This window comes from Mus musculus, chromosome 15 (assembly GCF_000001635.26).
Source record: "Mus musculus strain C57BL/6J chromosome 15, GRCm38.p6 C57BL/6J".
Classification (NCBI taxonomy): domain Eukaryota; kingdom Metazoa; phylum Chordata; class Mammalia; order Rodentia; family Muridae; genus Mus; species Mus musculus.
Window position 1 is genome coordinate 99778203 of NC_000081.6, and position 18343 is coordinate 99796545.

Here is an 18343-nt window from a genome sequence, read left to right on the forward strand (position 1 = left end):
TTGGTAAAACAAACAGTTCATTTTGAATGCACACACTAATTTTCTTGCCAAATTACTTGCAGCCCCCCAACTCCCAAAAAAGTCTTTAGGGTAGATGAAAAGTGCACAATTCGGTTCTACATTGCCATCTAGTGGTCAAATGAACTCACAGCATTTTCCCCCTAAAAGCTGCTCAATAGAAGCAGGTTCCGAGAGACCCTGTGTAAAGAGACGGGAATAAGAGCAGTGTGGAGGAGACGGGAATAAGAGCAGTGTGGACACTGGAAATGTAAATTAAAAGCTTTATTGAATAAAAATGTTTTAGGCTAAACAAGGCCATAAGGAAACAGATTATTTTACATCTCTAAAACTGAGCTAAATCTCTACAAATGCAAAGAGGCCACTACCTTAAGCCCACCCCGCCATACACATCATTTGGAATATCAGTTACATACAAGAACTGCACTCGTTTATAATATTCTAAAGCCTTAATACCAGAGAAAACCATCTATCCTCCTCTGGGTTTACCAGCCTCACACAGAGTCACCTGGATGTGGGACTCAGCTGATGAACCGCCTCTAACCGATGCACCTGTGGGCCTTGTCTGTTTTTGTTGTGAGCAGTGTCACCCCTGGCCAGGTGGCCCTGGGTGGTGTAAGAAAACCAGTTGAGTAAGCCACAGAGATGAAGTCAGCAAGCAGTGTTCCCACACGGTCTGCATCAGCTCTTGCCTCTGGGTTCTGGCCTCGCTTCCCTTGACCATGCTGCGTGCGCGCGTGGCCTGTGTGTGACCCGTGGCCTGTGAGTGGAGACAAACCCTTCCCCTCTGAGTTGCTCCTGCCCAGTGTTTTATCACTACAATGAATCAAAGTAGGACACGGCCTAAGAAGACAGACCTAAAAGTGATTTAATGCAACCCTGGAAGAATTATCTGGCCTAAAAATCAATACATTTCAGAGCCAAGATTCGCCTCGACCTGAGGCTTCCCAGCTCTGATCTCAGGTTGTTTTACTTGGAGCATGGTGAAGCGTGATCCAAAAGGTCTTACAGCAACACTGCAGCTTTCCGCAAAGTGCGAGAAACCACCAGAAGAGATGGCAAACACCCAGAGTGCAGGGAGACACACTGGCATTCGCCACTGATTATCTGGGTACAATGTCCGTCTCTCCAAACACCAAAGTATATAGGTTGGTTCTCTGTCTCGCAGGTGTTTGTGAGGTTGGTTGTATTTTTTTTTTTAACTTGTTTCTTATTGTTGATGATGGGCACGTGTGGACAGCTCTGTGCAGTCTGCTCTCTCACCTTTACGTAGGTTTTGGGGATTGAACACTGCTGCTCCGGCTTCAGTAACCAGCGCCTTTCACTTGGCCAAAGGTTGCTGTTTTGTGCCTCAGTGATTAAAAATACAGGATGTAGGATGAAAGACAGTAAGCTTTCCCTATCTACCAGAGGAAGAGAATGCATTTCAAAAGCTTGAAAGACTAAATATTTGATTTTCAGCAATTGAGTACTAAAAAATGAAATTGGTAAAATAGCTACACTGTGCCCTTTATACTAAAGTGCCTCTGGTCATGAGGTGGGCTCCTAAATGTGTTGTGTGTGTCTCTAATTCCACAATGGTCTCTGTAGTGTGAAAACAAGCCTCTAAATATCTAACCACACCAATCTTGATTTGGGGAATGCAGTGGATGGCAGGCAGCATCAGTGAGAGAAATCCCTACTTAGCCCTTCCCTGAAAAAATGGAGGGATTTGTTTGTTTGTTTGTTTTGAGGCAAGGTTTCTCTTTGTAGCCCTGGCTGTCCTGGAACTCAGAGAGACCCACCTGCCTCTGCCTCTGCCTCCCGAGTGGAGTGCTGGGATTAAAGGTGTTTACCACCACACCAGGCTTAAAAGATCACTGGTGTTTTGACAATGCGCTTAGAATTGGTTTTGGGTGAGTTTGTTTGTCTGTTTTGTTTTTGCTTGTTTTTGCCCTGTTTTGCTAGCGGGAATTCATTTCCAAAGTTGCTCCCACATGAATGACCCTTGGCGCCAAGCTGCCTGTTTCTGCGCACCACTTGATAAAGGGCAGTGAGTTGCTAACCAAAATCTAAGGCCAGAACCATGGCGGCCGGTCATTCTTCATCCTCGTCCTCATCATAGTACCGGTTTCTCTTTATCTGTTCCTCCACAGACAGCTCTCGGACCACTTCTCCCTCCCAGAACCCGACATCTTGGGATTTTTGATTCTGGGTAGTGAATTCTTTAGCAGCCGTGGTGTCTACAAAGCCAGACCAACCCGGAGCCTCGGGTTCTAACGGGGACTGCTGTGCGTGGACATGGTTGTCATCTTCAGCTATGTTTGCTCCATTTTCCATAAAATTCTCACTCTCCAGCTCAAAAGAACTACGGTCCTTGCTCCTCGGCACTTCCTCGCCCTGCCAGCGTGATTTTCCCACATTCTCTTTCTCCCCAGAGGGTCTGGCATTTTCCGTTTGTTTCCTTTCCATCGTCGCTATCCCTCCTCCAAACTCCTCACTCTGCTCGGACTCGCTCCAACCTTTCCTGAGAGATGGCGAAGAGGCCTTGGGGCTCTTGATGGAAGAGGTTCGAAAGGAAGCTGCTACCGTAAACGGGCGGCTCCTCTCCTTCAGGGACGAAGACCGCCGCAGCTTCTTCAGGTCCAGATCTACATCCTCCGGGGCCTCCGTCTTGCAGACGTCATCCTCCGGAGGCCACTTGGGCTTCGATACTTTGATCCCTTCCTCCAGGGCACTTCCGGAACCGCCCAGCTCGGCTGGCGGAGGCCAGGCGATCCTCAGCTTCTTGGTCTCCGCAGGCTTATCCTCCCTCTCCCTCTGAGAAGAGGCCTTGGCTTCCATACTTGCCGCCAGCACGCCGACCTTGGCGATGGGGGCATCTTCTACACCCGGGCTATGGGGGCTCTCCCCTGCATTAGGCGGCTGGGCTGGTCTCCCCAAAGTCTCCTCATTGTCGCTCTTGCTTGCCCACAGATCCTTATGCTGCTTGTGCCCAAAGCCCTCGTCATAGTTGCCTTTGGACTTGAAGAGTTGATTGAAGTGAGGCTTACAGTAGATTCGTCCATGTAAGGATGCATATGTTCCTAGACTGTCACCAAAAGAGAAAACACTAAGTCAGCGAATCTTCCTTTATACTCTCAGTTACTGCGGCAGGCTGTAACGAGAGTGTCAGTATTTTGTGAGATGGTGAGAACCCTCCTTCCCCTTTGGAGGTAGATACTGTGAATGTGGGGGGTCTTCTACATGCCAGGCAAACACTGTGCTAACTCATCTATAACCCTAGTCCAAGGAAAGTGCCTTGTTTGTTTGTGTTTTTCTTTTTTTATTTATTTATTATATGTAAGTACACTGTAGCTGTCTTCAGGCACACCAGAAGAGGGCGTCAGATCTTGTTACGGATGGTTGTGAGCCACCACATGGTGGTTGCTGGGATTTGAACTCTGGACCTTCGGAAGAGCAGTCAGGTGCTCTTACCCACTGAGCCATCTCACCAGCCCTTGTTTTTGTTTTTCAAGACAGGGTTTCTCTGTGTAGCTCTGGCTGTCCTGGAATTCACTCTGTAGACCAGGCTGGTCTCGAACTCAGAAATCCACCTGCCTCTGCCTCCCAAGTGCTGGGATTAAAGGCATGCGCCGCCAGCACCACCCGACGCTTCATTTACATTTCAAGTGCTATCCCAAAAGTCTTATGCTCTTTTAAGGCCTTTTCTAGTTTTATTTTTTCCAGGGAGGGTCTAAAGTCACTATGTAACCCAGGCTGGCCTTGAACTTGAAACTCAGTCTTCTGAGCGCTAAGAGCTCAGGTGTGCAGCGCCATGATTGTCGTTACCTTTACACAGAACATGCTCACGCCCTATGACCAGTAAACCTTCACCGGTCACTCTCCTAACTGGTATGTAATTCCTCGTTTTCAAGTGCTTTTATTCTCTCTAGTCAAAATGTTTAAAAGTTACTTTTCCTGTAAGTCTGTCTTAACCTTATGGCTCCAATCACTCATTTCCTCAACATTTTTTATAACCTGTAAGTCATATAATTTTCTTCTTGATTTATCATCTGTGCTAATTTTAAAATCACAACAGTGTGAGAATGAATACAGTGTGCTGCACATATTTGGTACTTAGTGTCTGCTCCTGACTGGATAAGAGCAAGCCATGCTGACAGAGAAGGAGCAGGAGGCAACACTTTATTCAGTTTAACTTAAAAAAAAAAAAAAGAATTTTTATTTATGTAAATACACTGTAGCTACCTTCAGACACACCAGAAGAGGGTGTCAGATCTCATTACAGGTGGTTGTGAGCCACCATGTGGTTGCTGGGATCTGAACTCAGGACCTTTGGAAGAGCAGTCAGTACTCTTAACCACTGAGCCTCTCCAGCCCGGTTTAACTTTTTTTTTTTTTTTTTTTTTTTTTGAGACAGGGTTTCTCTGTATAGCCCTGGCTGTCCTGGAACTCACTTTGTAGACCAGGTTGGTCTCGAACTCAGAAATCCACCTGCCTCTGCCTCCCGAGTGCTGGGATTAAAGGCGTGTGCCACCACCCCCGCCCCGACCCCTTTTTTTCTTTAATTCAAAGATAGAATCACTAGATAGCCCTAGCTGACCTGGAGCTTATTATGTAGAACAGGCTAGACTTGAAGTCACCTGCCCTCCTCTTTAGTGTTGGAATTAAAGATGTGTGCCACCAAGCCCAGCCCACTATATAATAGCTTGTAAAGGCTCATTTAATAGGGGTTGGAGAGATGGCTTAGTGGTTAAGAGCACTGGCAGCTCTTCTAGAGGACCCAGGTTTGATTCCCAGCACCCTGATGGCGGCTCACAGCTGTCTTCAGTGGGTCTGCTGCTTTCTTTTTAGCCTTTGCAGACACATGGTGCAGGCAAAACACCTATATCTATATTTCTTTTTAAAAATTAAATTCCTGGGAGATCTGATGCCCTCTTCTGGTGTGTCTGAAGATAGCTACAGCATACTTACTGTAATAATAAATAAATAAATCTTTAAAAAATTAAATTCCTTTTATACCTTGGGATTTGATGGCTTATGGTTCGATAAGGCCACAGGTTCTGCTAAACCTGGTCACGAATGAGGGGCTTCGCTAGCAGTTCATAGATTCTAGGCTTCAGTTCTAACACAGCAAGGCATCAAAACATTCCCAATGACATCATCACTCATATGCAGGACCTATCATTAAATAGTGCTTTCTGTCTTACCAGAGGCCCCAGCAGTGTTAATACAGTTGCTTTTAGTGCCTGTGTTCTAAAAGCCAGAGTTCCTCTGCGCGCCCACTCTGCAGACAGAGGCCTGCTTGGGTCTGGCTCACCTGAGCTTGTTGTTGCAGTAGGAGCATCGGAAACAGCTGATGTGAAACACCTGCTGGTTGGCCAGGAGCCGTTCCATGGGGTACACCGTCTTCTGACACTCCACGCAGCTCTCCTTTGCCGGCGCCTGAAACTTCTAGAGAAGGAAGCAGACAACTTCAGCCTCAGCACTAATGCCTTGGTACCTGCCGAGATGGGCCTAGGATTTAACTTATCTTAAGGGCCATTCTCAAAGGAACTACACCCTGCTCAGATTCTACCCGCTGGCTTGGTAGAGCTGGGAGGCTCTCCTGGATTTCTGTACCAAACCGTGTGGCTGCCCTAAGTGTTGATGCCTTTGAGGTCAGGTGGGCTTGGGTTGTATTGCAGAGCAAGGTGTAGGCAGGCTGAGACACAGACACAGGCATAGGCACACGCACTCGCGCGCACACACACACACCCCACAGATACACTTCGGGTTGGAGAGCTGTAGTTAGAGGGGCAGGGAGGAGAAAATGAAATCGTAACACAGAATGAGCAAGTTTGACAGAAGTGGCAGAAAGGAGGCAATCTGCACAGTCTCGGGGGGTGTGGGGTTCTGACACCCAGGCTGAGGGAAGGTGATTATAACAACCGGGTGTATGTGTTGAGGGGCCAGGGTCTGACGCTCAAGGGAAGGTATTACACTTTGGGAATTAGGGGTTGGTATTTTAATTCCAGAGGAGTATCTTTTGTTACTCTCTGGACAGGTTTTATTCTAGTTTTTTAAAGACAGATTCGCACGTAGCCCAAGCTGCCCTCAGACCCATCGGGTTCCCACGGACGACCTTGACCCTCCTGCCTCTACTTCCCAAGTGTCAAGACTGTATGGATACACCACTACATCTAAATGTGTGTAGCATATTTTAAAAAAAAACTTTTAAAATGTTTACTATTATTTTATTTTCTCAGTGAACATGTGCACACACCACTGTGCACGTGTGGCGGTCACAGGACAGCTCTGGGGAGTTCGGTCTCCCCTTCTGCCATGTGGATTCTGAGGATCAAGCTTAGGTCCCTAAGCTTGGCAGTAAGTGCCTTTACCTGCAGAGCCATCTTGTCAGCCCCAAGCTTTTTTTGGGGGGGGGGGCGGGGGGGGAGTTTCTCTTTATAGCTCTGGCTGTCCTGGAGCTCACGTTGTAGACCAAGCTGGCCTGGAACTCAGAAATCCGCCTGCCTCTGCCTCCTGAGTGCTGGGATTAAAGGCTTGCACCACCCCGCCCGGCTTCTAGGCATACTTTTAAGCAAACCTTAACTGACACACAGATGGGGTAATTTGTAAGAGAAACAAACTCCCTCATTAGGCTTCCTCACACTACATTGTTTATACTGTCTGAAAACTAACAGAGAAGAAAAGCAATGCCCTGGGCAAGGTATTCCTTAATGACTGTGAATTTGTGAACTACTTGCAAACTGTGCATTAAGAGTGGTCGGCTGGAGAGATGGCTCAGTGGTTCAAAGCACTGACTACTCCTCCAGAGGTCATGAGTTCAATTCCCAGCAACCACAGGGTGGCTCACAATCATCTGGGATCTGACGCCCTCTTCTGGTGTGTCTATAGTGTACATCATATGTATAAGATAAATACTTTTTTAAAAAAATTAAAAATCATATTAAAAAAAAAGAGTTGTCACGTTGATCAACACAATAATTCAACTTCTGAAACCATGAGAGCCAGGGACTGACGATGATGCTTAGCTGGCAGAGAGCTTGCCCAGCTCCTACAAAGCCCTGGGTTCAGTGCTCAACAATGAATAAAACTGGGCATGATGGTACAGCCCTTGAGTGGTGGAAACAGTAGAGTCTTAAGTTCAAGGTCATCCATAGCTATATATACAACAAGTTTGGGGCAAGCCAGTGATCCACAAGGCCCTAAAGCCCTCCCACAATATATACAGATTGCTACTGTAGCCCTGATAAAAGGCAGAATTCTAAACAGATACTGAAAACGTTTACATGATAAAAAGTGTTATGTTATGGATGGTGGTGGGACCCAGAAGTCTCTACTCCTGAGTGTGAATGTCCTAACTTGCTCCAGCACAAGTATGTCAGCCAATAGAGGAATATAGCATATAGTGACCAGGTAACTCTCATAGGCACCCCCTAGCGGGGCAGGCCTAAGGTGAGCTTGGGCTCTCAGCAGAAAATGTAAGATAATGCAAGTTATTCCTTGGGCCCAGAACCTGAATTTAGCTAAGCCTAAAAGGACCAGGTTATGGGTGGACCAGACTTGAGATTTAAAAAACAAACAAACAAACAAACAAACAAACCAACCCTAGTTGGGTGTGGAAACTTAGGCCTAGCATCCCAGCACTTGGGAGGCACCTGCAAGAGGATGGTTGCAAACTCAAGGCTATTCTGGTCTATATAGCAAGTGCCCACCAAGCCAGCCATGCTAGAGTGGGACCCCATTGCAAATAAACCATACTGACCAAGCAGCCAGCCCTGAAGATAGACATGTAAAAACATCACACTGACTGTTTATTCACTACAGGGACAAAATCAGTGAGGACAGACTGTTCTCCAAGCAGATCTGGTAGGAAATGGAAGCAGAAAACAGACGTGGAATTGCAAGTGAAGATCTATAAAGCAAAGCTTACAAAAACAACAGGCGAACACTCGCACAGTCTCGGGGGCACAGGAGTAAGAGACAGAGTGCAGTGGAAGGAAGGGTAACCCCCTCCATTCGGGCCAAGTCCTGAGAAGAAGAGAAGTGAAATCACCCAAAGCCAGAGGCTAGCTCAGTGTACCAGAGGCTAGCTCAGTGTACCAGTCATGAGGGAAGCACCTCAGAGTGGCCCAGGTTACAGCTGAGAGCTGTGGGCAGTCACGAGGGCAGTATTTGAATAAAAGGTTTCATTTCTTTTATAGACACAACTGGATTTAAAGGGAGACACTGTTGCCCCGTTTTAATAAGGTTTTCTCTAAAAGGACTAGATGGGTTTTTGTGCGTGTGTGTGTGTGTGTTTGGTTTTTTGGATTTGTTGTTTTATTTTGCCCAGAAAGCAGGACCTCCATTAAAATGCAGAATAAGGGCTGGAGAGATGGCTCAGCGGTTAAGAGCACTGACTGCTCTTCCAGAGGTCCCCAGTTCAATTCCCAGCAACCACATGGTGGCTCAAAATCATTTGTAATGGGATCCGATGCCCTCTTCTGGGGTGTCTGAAGATAGCTACGGTGTACTCACATACATAAAATAGATAAATCTTTAAAAAAGAAAACACACACACAATGAAATTTGAGAATGATGGTACAATTGGAGTTACTTGAGAACCTCTCCAAATCACAATTCAAACTGAGCAAGTAATGAGATAAATGTGCTTGTCAGATTGAGAATCTTTTTCACTTGCAAAGAGGGGATCCTGCAGTTTTAACAGTTGAAATAGAATTGGAGCCGGGCGTGGTGGCACACGCCTTTAATCCCAGCACTTGGGAGGCAGAGGCAGGCGGATTTCTGAGTTCGAGGCCAGCCTAGGCTTCAGAGTGAGTTCCAGTACAGCCAGGGCGACACAGAGAAACCCTGTCTCGAAAAACAACAACAACAACAGAAATAGAATTGGGAGAACAAGGGGAAGGGACACTGAGAGCATGTGTGCAGACACATGAATATACACACATGTATGCACACACACAATCACATACACACACACATGCATGCAGGAATGCACGCACACACTCATACATATGCACTCACACAGGCACCATACACAAAGAAGGAACAAACTGTAGCAGGGTGCAGCCCAGGGAATAGAGAGAAGAAACTTGAGAGACAGCGAAGGTTTTGCTCACATTAGGAGGAAAGTGGAAGGCAGGAACAGAGATTAGGTGCCAGGAGCAGGACGCAGAGGCTGGAAGAGACAAATAGGAACCTTTAATGAATACATAGCATTCCATGTGCCCAGAGAACGCAACTGCAGCTGAGCTCCCGCTCAGACTCTGATCCGAGAGTGAGACCACATTCTAACTCTGCCTAGGGAGGCAAAACCCAGCCCCTCTCAGACCCACCTGGGGCACAGCCAACCTCAGGATCAGGATTATGAAGGCTTTTATGAACCTTCACCTACACAAGGAGTGTCTTCCTCATAACTGTTCAGGCTGCATTACCTCCCACGCCTGACCCACAGCCGCTTTGTTAGGACTTTAGTACCTCCCACGCCTGACCCGCAGCCGCTTTCTTCATTGAAGCCTCCCACACCCAAGTGAGAAGTCACCCCCTCCTTGACATCAACTCCACAGCCTGCTGCCTCACACAACTGGCTGAGCACAGGACCTGCTGCTTCCTGCTGCTTCTGTCCAAGTCTCAGGGCTTTTTTCTGCTGTTATTTAAGGCTTGTGCAGCGAGGGACCCTACACTGTCATAAAAACAACAGCAGAGGCTCCCAGCATGCTCATATGCCAAGTAGTAGCGGCTGGGTTGTGCCTTCCCCTTAATTCTCTGTCCTGGGCGCTCAGCCACTTTTCTGTAATTTCCCCCATGTCTATTCAGACAACAGGAAGCATAGTCAATGCCCGAAATGCTTCCATTATCCAAGGTCTGGCATACATCCTGCCCACCCATGCCTCCACCATAGGTTGACTTGACACAGCCATGCCCAGAACCCTGCTGACATGGGACTGTTAGATAGGCTTCATCTTTATGATATATTCTCTCACCTACTAAGTGTTTTTTTTTTGTTTTGTTTTGTTTTGTGGTTTTTTTTTTCATTCCTCTTTCTCTACCTCACTTCTCACACATAGATACTAAAGTATCAGGGGTTTCAGATACCTGACCAAGGTTACAAACAGTCAGGGACAGAATGAGAATTAAAACCCATAATTCCTAACTCAGGCCAACGGAGTGTTTTCTAAACACTCCGAGCTGTCTTTGGAGAAGAGTACGGATGCTAATTCAGGACAAATGCCCTCACACTCACACATCCAACACACTGGAGTCTTCACTTGATTTCAGATTCAAATGTGGAGATATTATCTTCCGGACCTTCTTGAATGAATGAGGCAATATATAAATAACTTATATTAACCAACACAATCTTTACCACGTGAAGAATATTACAGCTCTTCCATTGATGGGCATCTACCTGCTTCAAGTTAGTTTCCAACACATCTACCTCCCTTCATCTGTATCCTTTCAACACAGTATTATGCACACTGTCAGATGAAGGCGGATGTGCAGCGGGCATATCCATCAACGAGGGGGTTGGGGGAGGGAAACGGCTGGCAACAAATCGGGAAGCTAGGCCGGTGGACATAATGAAATCGGAAAGAATTCTACCCAGAGGTCAGACCTCCAATTCATCGGATGAATACCGCAAATGCTGTTCATTTTTCCAGTTTGTGCAAAAAAAAAAAAAAAAAAACAACAACAAAAACCGACGGCTAGGTAATAAAACTGGACTTCTTTGTCACGCAGTACATGACTGAATACCGTGTAGCCTGCAGATGCTGAGTGAAACTCTCTGTGAAACCATTCTCAGCACCACTCACATCCCACATAGACTGTCTCCATAAGAGGAGGTCAGTATGCTGGGACAGCATCTACAGGATCTTGGTGACCTTTGGTCATGATTCTCCTAGGTTTGTAAAAGAATATGAAACCAGGCTGGGGGCAGCAGGGACCGCTGGGAAAAGCTTGCTTATCATTAATGGGGTTCTATATCTCCCACACCATACAATAAACCCACAAAGCCTCTTATCCCTGCCCACAGAGGGCAGAAAGACACATACGGCAAGGGGCACCTCGAAGGATGTCCTTCCAAGCAGTATGTTGTGCTTGCTTGCTTTTCTCTTCCTTCCTTCCTTCCTTCCTTCCTTCCTTCCTTCCTTCCTTCCTTTCTGTCTATCTGTCTGTCTGTCTGTCTGTTTTTCCTTCTCTCTCTCTTTCTTTTAATTTTATTTATTTAATGTATGAAAGCTCTGCTGCATATACATCTGCCTATATAATGAGGGAGGGCATCAGATGCCCCTATAGATGGTTGTGAGCCACCATGTGGTTGCTGGGAATTGAACTCATGACCTCTGGAAGAGCAGCCAGTGCTCTTAGCCGCTGAGCCATCTCTCCAGCCCCATGCTGTGCTTTCTTTCTACATTCATCAGCAGGACCATCTGAGGAAGCAGGGGACAAACCGGTGACCCTCAGGGCTGGCCACATTCTTTTGCCTTTTCATCTCTCTTGGGTCTTGGCCTTTCTCCTACACCCCATCATTAATCATTGAAAATGCCATGGCCTGATGGCAAATGTCTATAACCTTAGTACATGGGAGACAGACACAGCAGGACTACAAGTTTAAGGCTAGCTTGAAGTATACAGTGAACTGAGGCCAGACTGGGCTCAGTAGTGAAATCCTATTGCAAAACAATTTTTGAAAGGTTGTTAAAAACGCCCAGGGGGCTGGAGAGATGGCTCAGTGGTTAAGAGCACTGACTGCTCTTCCGAAGGTCCTGAGTTCAAACCCCAGCAACCACCTGGTGGCTCACAACCATCTGTAATGAGATCTGACACCCTCTTCTGGTGCATCTGAAGACAGCTACAGTGTACTTAGATATAGTAATAAATAAATCCTAAAAAAAAAAAAAACAAAAAAACTCCCAGGGTTTGGACTGGAGAGATGGCTCAGTGGTTAAGAGCCCTGGCTACTCTTGCAGAGAACTGGGGTTCAATTCCCCGCATCCACACGGTGTTTCACAACCACCTGCAATTACTGTTCCAGGAGACCTGCTGCTTTCTTCTGACCTCCACAGGGACCAGGCACACGGCAAACATCCATGCAGGCCAAACATTAGAGAGCTGGGATTAAAGGAGTGTGACATCATGCCCAACAATATTTATTTTGATTTTATGTCTATGAGTGTTTTATCTCCATGTATGTTATGGGCACTGTATGTGTGCCTGGTGCTCAAGGAGGGCATTGGATCCCCTGAACGAGAGTCACTGATGGTTGTGAGCCACCCCGTGGGTGCTGGGAATCGAACCAGGATCCTCTGCAAGTGCTCTAAACCACTGAGCCAACTCTCCAGCCACCTTCAGTTTTTACATAAAAATACTAAATTTTAAAATTATCTGAGTTCCCTGCTTTGGATGCCCTAGTTTTCAGTAACAGACAGGCACTAAGAACAGATCCCCTCCACCTCAGGATGCGTGGGACTCGAAAAGTCTATTTTGAGTGAACAAATGTATTCTTTGCTACATGCGATTTCCCAAAGTAGAGAACTGACTTCTGATGCAAAGTCTAGAGCCATGACATGAGACCAGTTACATCAGCAGCTCTTCCCAGACACGTTTACTGAAAGTATTTCTCTTGCTTACAGACTGCAAGAAGACTTTAAGCAAAAGAAAACAAACAGCCCTTAAATAAAGGGGAGGTAAAATAAGTCCCATGCAAGGTTCTGTCCTTTTGAGCTTTGGACTACTGACAAATAGGAGGAACTGGGCAAGGTACTTTAGTCTTTCCCACAGGCCTCAAACCCTGAGGTGTGTGTGTAAAGGCTACTGCTAATGACCAGAGACAAAGGAGCCCTTGGAGAAAGACACACATTGTCTCTGACCAACTGAGGAACACCTGTGTGATGCGTTCCTACACAGCCCTCATTGGCTCGGGGCCTGGAGCCTAAATCAGAACGGAATTCAACTCAGCACTGGGCCAGAATAAACAGCCCTAATCATATCTGGGTAAACAGGCAAGGCCATATTGAGGAATAATGCTATCATGGCCAGATATTAGTTCTTGGATAAACAAGGGCTCAGGTTCTTCAGTGACACAGAATCCACAACCAGGTCCAGTCTTATTAATGATTGTTTTATACAGATAGGGTCAGTTTCAATGCATAGCCCAGGCTAGGCCAGAATCTGCTACCTCACTGCCTTAACATGCACCACTATCCCTAGTTTTAGTACCATTTTCTTTTTCATTTAAGTTTGCAAGTGTGTGGCGGGGGGTGGGGGGTGGGGGTCACTGAAACACAGTATAAGCATTCAAAGGACAGCTTGCAAGTGTTGGTCCTTTTCATGTGGGCCTCATGCAGCTTGTCAAGTGCCGTGTCTGCTGAGCCATTTCACTGGTAGTGCTAGCAAATTACATGCTGACTCGACACACGTTAGAGTCATCTGGGAGGAGGGAAGCTCAATTAAGAAAATGTCGCCATAAGACTGGGCTGTAAACAAGCTTCTTAGTGATTTATTGGGGGTGGGGTGGGGGAGCGGGCAGCCCATTGTGAGGGTGGGGTCACCCTTGGTCCTGGGTTCTATAAGAAAACAGGCTGAGCAAGCCATGGGGAGCAAGGTAGTAAGCAGCATCCCTCCATGGCCTCTGCATCAGCTCCTGCCTCCAGGTTCTTGCCCTGTAGGAGTTCCTGTCCTGATTCCTTCTGTGATGGATTGCGATAACCCAAATAAACCCTCTTCTTCCCAACTAGCTTTGGTCATGGTGTTTTTCATTGCAGCAACAGTAACCCTAACTAGGGCACTGGTCTTCTTTTCCCACCTCTTCCTTGCAGAACTTGGGAATGGAATCCAGAGTCTCACATATTAAGAAAATGCTCTACCACAGAGCCAAGGCTGGGCCCCCTAGCTACTATCCCCTCTATCCTTAAAATAAAAAAAAAAATGTATTCTTATTATTTGAAAAAGTATACTTGCGCATGTCTGTGTGGGGTGTGTTTCTGTAGCTGCAGAGGCCCAAGGAAACCAGAGGCGTGAATCTCCTTGGAAATGGAGTTAAGGACAGCTCTAGGCTGCCGGATGTGGGTGCTGGGAATCTAACTCAGGTCCTCTGCAGGAGCTGCTCTTACGCATCTCTCTAGCCACCCCCTCCCTGCTTTAAATCTATTTTTTGATCCAGAGTCACAAGCCAAACATTGACCTTCGGACAGACGGTGCAGGGGAGGTAATCACACAGTACGGCACCGGCTACCCGGCTGGGCTCAGACCTTGGAAAGGTCAGGGAGAACTCAGGTGCACACTCAATGCCCGTGACTCTGCCCTTTCCTCTCTCCTTTGTCTGCGTTGGTGCCTGGCATAGCCTGCACCTGCGGGCCCTGTGCTTGGACACCCAGCTGCACCTGGAGCCTCCCAGTTCATTTCTTCCGCACCCGCTTTCTTTTGTTCCCTTTCTCAGCTTCTGTTCTTCTATAAACCACGCCCTCCTCGTGAATTTCTGCTTCCTTTAAACATCTATCTCTTCTTGTTTGCTCTCTTTGCTCCTTGACCTCCTAATCTGCCCTTGGGATGCTGGATTCCTCTGCTTCCTCTTTTGGTCCAGACACCTACTCGGGTTCTGTGTCCTTCATCCTTTTTGTGAACTAAGGAGTTCATCTGCGCATCAATCATGGACTCCGATCCTCACAGCACATGTGTCCATGGTGCGGGAACAGCATGGACTGCCTTAAAACCAGTCTATCTTTCAGTTTCTCCCAAGCTGAAATCTTTAAAAATGAGCCCAGGGCTCAGCGGTTAAGAGCACTGGCTGCTTTTCCAGAGGCCCTGAGTTCAATTCCCAGCAACCACAGGGTGCCTCACAACCATCTGTAATGGGACCCAATGTCCTCTTCTGGTGTGTCTGAAGACAGCTACAATATATTCATATACACAAAATAATCCTAAAAATGAAGAAACAAAACCCAGCTGCACAAAGGCACACCCGAGAGAAGGTCAAGTGAGGAGGGATGTGTGGGTGTCACCAGTTACCACTCCTTTTTTAAAAAATTATTTAAGTATTTATTTATTTATTTATTAAGTACACTGTAGCTGTCTTCAGACACACCAGAAGAGGGCATCAGATCTCATTACGGATGGTTGTGAGCCACCATGTGGTTGCTGGGATTTGAACTCAGGACTTTAGGAAGAACAGTCAGTGCTCTTAACCACTGAGCCATCTCTCCAGCCCCCAGTTACCACTCCTAGCAGGAAATGGCTCTGCACTGACCAACATACACTTACAAGTCTATTAGCACGACTAGTAACATGAAGTGTAGGGGGGAAAACTGATTGTTTTTGGATATGTGTGTGTTGGTGTGTGTGTGAAGGTATGTGTGGAGGTCAGAGGTCAATGCCAGGTGTCTTCCTCAGTCACTCCCCATCTTCTTTAATTGGCTAGACTGGATGGCCAGTGAGCCCCAGATATTCTCCAGTCTCTGCTTCTCCAGCACTGGGTTTACAGTCCTGCACCTCCATGCCCAGCTTTTTTATATGGGTGCTGGGAGAGCCAGATCCAGGTCTTATGGCTATGCTGCAAGTGTTTTTATTCCACTGAGCTACCTCCACAGTTCCCGGCCCCTCACCCCCCCCCCCGCCTTTAATGTGATGTTCTGTGTATGAGTGCTTTGCCTGCATGTACATATGTGCACCACACACCACATGCATTCCTGGTACTCCAGGAGGCCAGAAGAGGATAGATGGTAGACCTCCCAGAACCGGAGTTACATACAGATGGTTGTGAGTCACCATGTGGGTAGTGAGAAGTGAACCTGCGTCTTCGGAAAGAACAGTAGGTGTTCTAACCAGTGGGCCATCTCTCCTGCCCCTGAAAGCGACTCTGAAGCATATCCCTACTGGCATTACAGCTAGGAAAGCACAAACAGGCAATGCTGAACAGAGCAATAAAAACTGCAACACACATGGCTGCAGAGATGGCTCAGTGGTTAAGAGCACTGACTGCCCTTCCAGAGGTCCTGAGTTCAAATCCCAGCAACCACATGGTGGCTCACAACCATCTGCAATGGGATCCTATACTCTCTTCTGGTGTGTCTGAAGACAGTGTACTCATATACAAAATCTTTAAAAAAAAAAAAAAAAAAGATACCCGTCCAGGACACATACCAACCAGTAACTTAAAAAAGCAACGGGCAATACGTAAGACTCAGAGAGCAAGCACCACCGTACCTTCGCTGTTTTGGAAGGAGAACTTTCCGGAAGACTGGAGGTCCTGGCGTCAGGACTCAGCGGCTTAGGGTGCATAGGCTGCTGGGCCTCGCTCTTCACCTGGGAGTTACCTGGTTAAGTCACAGAAGGCAGGCATATTAGAGTAGCTCACGCAAGCCTCAGGAAGAGAGTTTTGAAAAAGCAAAACATGGGTACTTCCCACCAGGGACTGACTGGTCCTTTTAGCATCAGGAGAAATACTGCTTCTCTGTTGAAGAAGGGCTAAACTGAAGGTGTCCTGGGCCCCGCTAGGACTCAGGCTGTCAGTGAGACCTTCTTGCCCTGCAGCACACAGCTGGGACCCAGACCATGCAGAACAACATTCTGCTCTGAAGCCTTAGCCACTTCGAAGCTGTGTATAGATTTTGATATGTTCCTGGTGGTTTGCAACCCTAGTAACTTCCAGGCTGGGAAAAAGAGAGACTGCATGTTGAGTCTTTTTTGTTGTTGTTGTTGTTGTTTTTGTTTGTTTGTTTTTTGTTTTTTTTTTTTCTGAGACAGGGTTTCTGGCTGTCCTGGACTTTTTTGTTTTTTGGTTTTTCGAGACAGGGTTTCTCTGTGTAGTCCTGGCTGTCCTGGAACTCGCTCTGTAGACCAGGCTGGCCTCGAACTCAGAAATCCGCCTGCCTCTGCTTCCCAAGTGCTGGGATTAAAGGCGTGCGCCACCACACCCGGCTCATGTTGAGTCTTTGTCAGTCATTGTTTGAAAAATTTTTTGACATAGGAGATATCTCCTGTGTAGCCCTGGATGGCCCAGAACTGTAATAATTATCAAGAAAAACTTTTCATTCTTTTATCAAGGGAAAAAAAAAAAAGAAAAAAAAGCATGCTGGCCACAGTGGTGCACATCTCCAGTCCCAGCACTGGGGAGGCAGAGGCAGGTTTGAGTTTGAGTTCGAGGCCAACCTGATCTACAGAGTGAGTTCCAGGACAGCCAGGGCTTCAGAGGGAGTCCCTAAATATTAGAATCAGAAGTGGTCCCAGTATCATAAGCGTGTGGCCCACGTAGGTCTGGGAGGCAGGATAGATCAACCTACACAGTGAGCTCCAGTGTGTAGTGAAACCGTGGTCAAAATCAGAGATGGCGGGCGGGCCGAACGTGGTGGCACACACCTTTAATCCCAGCACTCGGGAGGCAGAGGCAGGCAGATTTCTGAGTTTGAGGCCAGCCTGGTCTACAAAGTGAGTTCTAGGCCAGCCTGGGCTACAGAGAGAAAACCTGTCTCGAAAAACAAAAAAACAAAAAAAAAAAAAACAAAAAACAAAAAAAAAAAAAGAAAAAGAAAATCAGAGGTGGTAAGAGCCAAGTCAACCCCAAACCTTTTTTTAAAAATGTATTTATTTTTATTTATATATGAGTACACTGTATCCGTTTTCATATACACACACAAAAAGAGGGCGTCAGATCCCATTACAGATGGTTATGAGCCACCGTGTGGTTGCGGGGAATTGAACTCAGGACCTCTGAAAGAGCAGACAGTACTCTTTAACGCCGAGCCATCTCTCAAACCTTTTATCTTTGAGAAATCAGGCTTAAAATACTCCAAAACAGGATAAAAGTATGAAAATTTAGCACTTAAGTAGAAAAAAATCCTTAGGCCTTTAAAATGTTCTTCCAAAATTAATCCATCTCTCTTGAACAACCTCTGTCAAAGTAAAACGTCAAGATCTGCTTATGTAGCTTCGGACTTGGAAGAGTCTGGTACAGAAACAGGATAAGTTCAATGAGAGAAGTGTTGTTAAAAATATTCTTTCAGTGAGGGCTGGAGCAATGGCCCAGCAGTTAAGAGTGCTGGCTACTCCTCCAGACCCAAGGGATCTAATGCCATCTTCTGGCCTTGATCGATACTACAGGCTTGTGGTACACAAATGTATTTCAGGCAAACACCCATGCACAATAAATGAAAACCTCAAAAATTAAAATATTCTTTTTCTCTCATGTTAACCATATTTAATTTCTTTTTCTTTTTGGCTTTTCAAGATGAGGTTTCTCTGTGTAGGCCTGGCTGTCTTGGAACTCACTCTGTAGAACTCACTCTGTAGACCAGGCTGGTCTTGAACTCACAGAGATCTGCCTGCCTCACCCTTCCTAATGCTG

The 18343-nt window shown here is 46.6% G+C and overlaps 1 protein-coding gene across 5 annotated transcripts in view; it reads right to left on the bottom strand.

The window, feature by feature from the left end:
* Nucleotides 1–265: 265 nt before the first annotated feature.
* The window catches only part of Lima1 (LIM domain and actin binding 1), a 97010-nt gene continuing 78932 nt past the window's right edge, over nt 266–18343 (bottom strand). For 2 of the 5 annotated variants that reach the window (NM_001113545.1, NM_023063.4), the window contains 3 exons: nt 16207–16316; nt 5318–5451; nt 266–3088 (listed from right to left, as the gene is read on the bottom strand). In NM_001113545.1, the coding sequence (NP_001107017.1) occupies nt 2095–3088; nt 5318–5451; nt 16207–16316 (1238 nt within the window). In that variant the 3' untranslated portion in view covers nt 266–2094. Of the gene's footprint in view, nt 3089–5317; nt 5452–9122; nt 9182–16206; nt 16317–18343 lie in introns of all 5 variants that reach the window. The other 3 variants (XM_030248689.1, XM_006521245.1, XR_001781560.2) reach the window with 2 other exon arrangements.